At 44.0% G+C, this 2,478-nt stretch overlaps 1 protein-coding gene across 1 annotated transcript; it reads left to right on the forward strand.

The window, feature by feature from the left end:
* Positions 1-1,535: 1,535 nt before the first annotated feature.
* LOC113777156 lies at positions 1,536-2,225 on the forward strand. The gene has a single exon (XM_027322196.1). The coding sequence runs from the start codon at positions 1,536-1,538 to the stop codon at positions 2,223-2,225; it is 690 nt and encodes a 229-aa protein (XP_027177997.1).
* The last annotated feature ends 253 nt before the right edge of the window (positions 2,226-2,478 follow it).

Raw genomic sequence — 2,478 nt, forward strand, 5'->3', positions numbered from 1 at the left:
TTTCCTTTTTCCATTCTCGCGTATTCCAAATCTGTCCGCCTTAGAAAATTGCCAAAACCTTACACCATTGTGTCCAAATTGTTTCCAAATTGTGTCATTGTTCTTGGTTACTCTTGTGTGACATTTGGAGAACAATTTTTTGGATTTGTGCAGCATTTCTCAACTACCTAACCCAACAGGTAAAGTTATTTGAGGGACATGGAGCAAAATCAACCAATCGCAGACTACTCGTTAATGTTCACTGCCATGAAGAACGAGTTCCGGCGAATTAGTGCGCAACAAATGGAGGAGTTGCATGCTCGCTTTGATGAACTCTCCAAGAGTCTCACACGAAACTCTCGTTCTCGATCACACAACCGGAGTAACCAAGGCACCAAAGGAACACAAAGTGAAGACTACTCGGCTAGTGATATGATGAACGTGCCGAGAAGCCAAGGAGGGACATGTCTACAAACGAGCTCAAGGGACTTAAAATTCAAGTCCCCACGTTCAAGGGCAATAGTGATCCGGAAGGCCGCATCGAGATGGTTTTCGACTGCTACGACTATAGCGAGGAACAAAAGGTGAAAGTTGCCACCGTTGAGTTCACCGGCTATGCACTAGTTTGTTGGGACCAAGTAAGGACCAATCGATGGAGAATGGGAGAACCACGAGTCCGGACTTGGCGAGAACTCAGGGCATTGATGCGAAAGAAATTTGTTCCTAGTTACTACAATCGTGATCTCTACTCTAAACTTCAAACCCTCACTCAAGGCAATATGAGTGTGAAAGATTACTACAAAGAGATCGAAATGGCCATGACGAAAGCCAACATTCAAGAGGACAATTAGGCCACAATGGCAAGGTTCCTTAGATGTCTTAAACCTGACCTTCAAGAAGCCTTCGAGCTCCAACATTACCTGGACATACACAATCTTCTTGAATTGGCCATCAAGGCCGAGCGAGGCAAGAAATTAAGGAGGGGAGGCCGAACTTTCCAAACCTCCAATTCGGGTGCATGGAAGGGAGATCCAATCAGGAGAGCCACCCATGAGAGTGGGAATGCGATTACACCAAGCCCTTCTAGCCGCACCCTACGTAACTCCTGTAACCAAAATCCCAATTCTACCCCAAACAAATTTGTTGATGCATCTAGGTCCACTTCCAAGTCCACTCAAGAAACTCTTAAACCTAGGAGTAGGGATATTAAATGCTTCAAATGTCAAGGATTCGGACACATCCAATCTCAATGTCCGAATCAAAGGGTAATGCTCATCACTCACAATGGAGACGTCGTGTCGGATGATGACGATTGTGAGGAGATGCCCGGCTTGACCAAGGAGGAAAGCTTGGAAAATAATTCAGCCTAGGAGGAGTGTCCACCTACCCAAGGTGAAATTGACTGTTTGGTGGCACGAAGAGTGCTCACTGCCCGAATCAAAGATGATGAGCAATTGCAACGAGAGAACCTATTTTACACTCGACGTAAAGTCGGTGACAAAGTGTGCAGTCTCATCATAGATGGGGGAAGTTGCACCTATGTAGCAAGTTTGCTAATGGTAAAGAGCTTGGGGCTTCCTACAACTAGACATCCGCATTCCTATCGACTTCAAGGGTTAAGTGAAAATGGCGAAGTCCGTGTCTACAAGCAGGTACACCTTCCTGTCTCAATTGGTCAGTACTGTGATGAAGTCATGTGCGATATTGTACCTATGCATGCAACTCATGTGCTACTAGGAAGGCCATGTCAATTTGATAAACATGCTACCTTTGATGGTTGGTCTAACAAATATACTCTTTTGCACAATGATAAACGAATGGTCTTAATCCCTCTCACACCTTCACAAGTGTACGAGGACCAACTTAAATTGCAAAGAGAATGTGATTTAGACCGCCAAAAGAACAAACAACAAGGGGCCGAATCTGAAAATTGTTCGACCTCTACATTGGAGCCATTGGCCCAATGGAAGAATGTTGTTACTAGTGTTACAAATGCACAAGCATTAGTTAAGTCAAATACTAGGAAACAAAACATGATAATAAAGGCTAAGGATGATAGGAAAGTTATGCAATCTAATCAGCCTTTGTTACTTGTGCTCCGTAAACATGTGCTCTTGAATGCTGATGAATTCGACAAGGCATTGCCTTCGAGTGTAGTTGCTTTGTTGCAGGTTAAGCAAGAAGAGGTTGAGTTGATCATGGCATGTCCCATCCCTATACCCATTGGTGGATATCAGAGTTTTTAGGAAGTTTGGCTCTTAAGTGTTGTATCTCTTTACTATCCACTGGTATTTAACTTCACCCATGAGCCTACTTCGCTTGTTGGGAGGAGTAATGAAGTTTCAAAGGGAGTTCTTGCACTTGAATCTTTCCTACGCCTTCTGACCATCGTGCAACAAGTGGTCTTTATTCTATCAGCTGCATTTTGGAGGATACAAGGAGATGTAACCTTGCTGCCAGTGAACCATATATTCTACATTCCACCATGGAACCAAAGCT

The sequence above is a fragment of the Coffea eugenioides genome, chromosome 7 (assembly GCF_003713205.1).
Source record: "Coffea eugenioides isolate CCC68of chromosome 7, Ceug_1.0, whole genome shotgun sequence".
Taxonomy (NCBI): Eukaryota; Viridiplantae; Streptophyta; class Magnoliopsida; order Gentianales; family Rubiaceae; genus Coffea; species Coffea eugenioides.

Excerpts from the sequence above, each read along its gene's own strand:
- LOC113777156 (XM_027322196.1), top strand. The coding sequence starts at position 1,536 with ATGGTAAAGAGCTTGGGGCTTCCTACAACTAGACATCCGCATTCCTAT.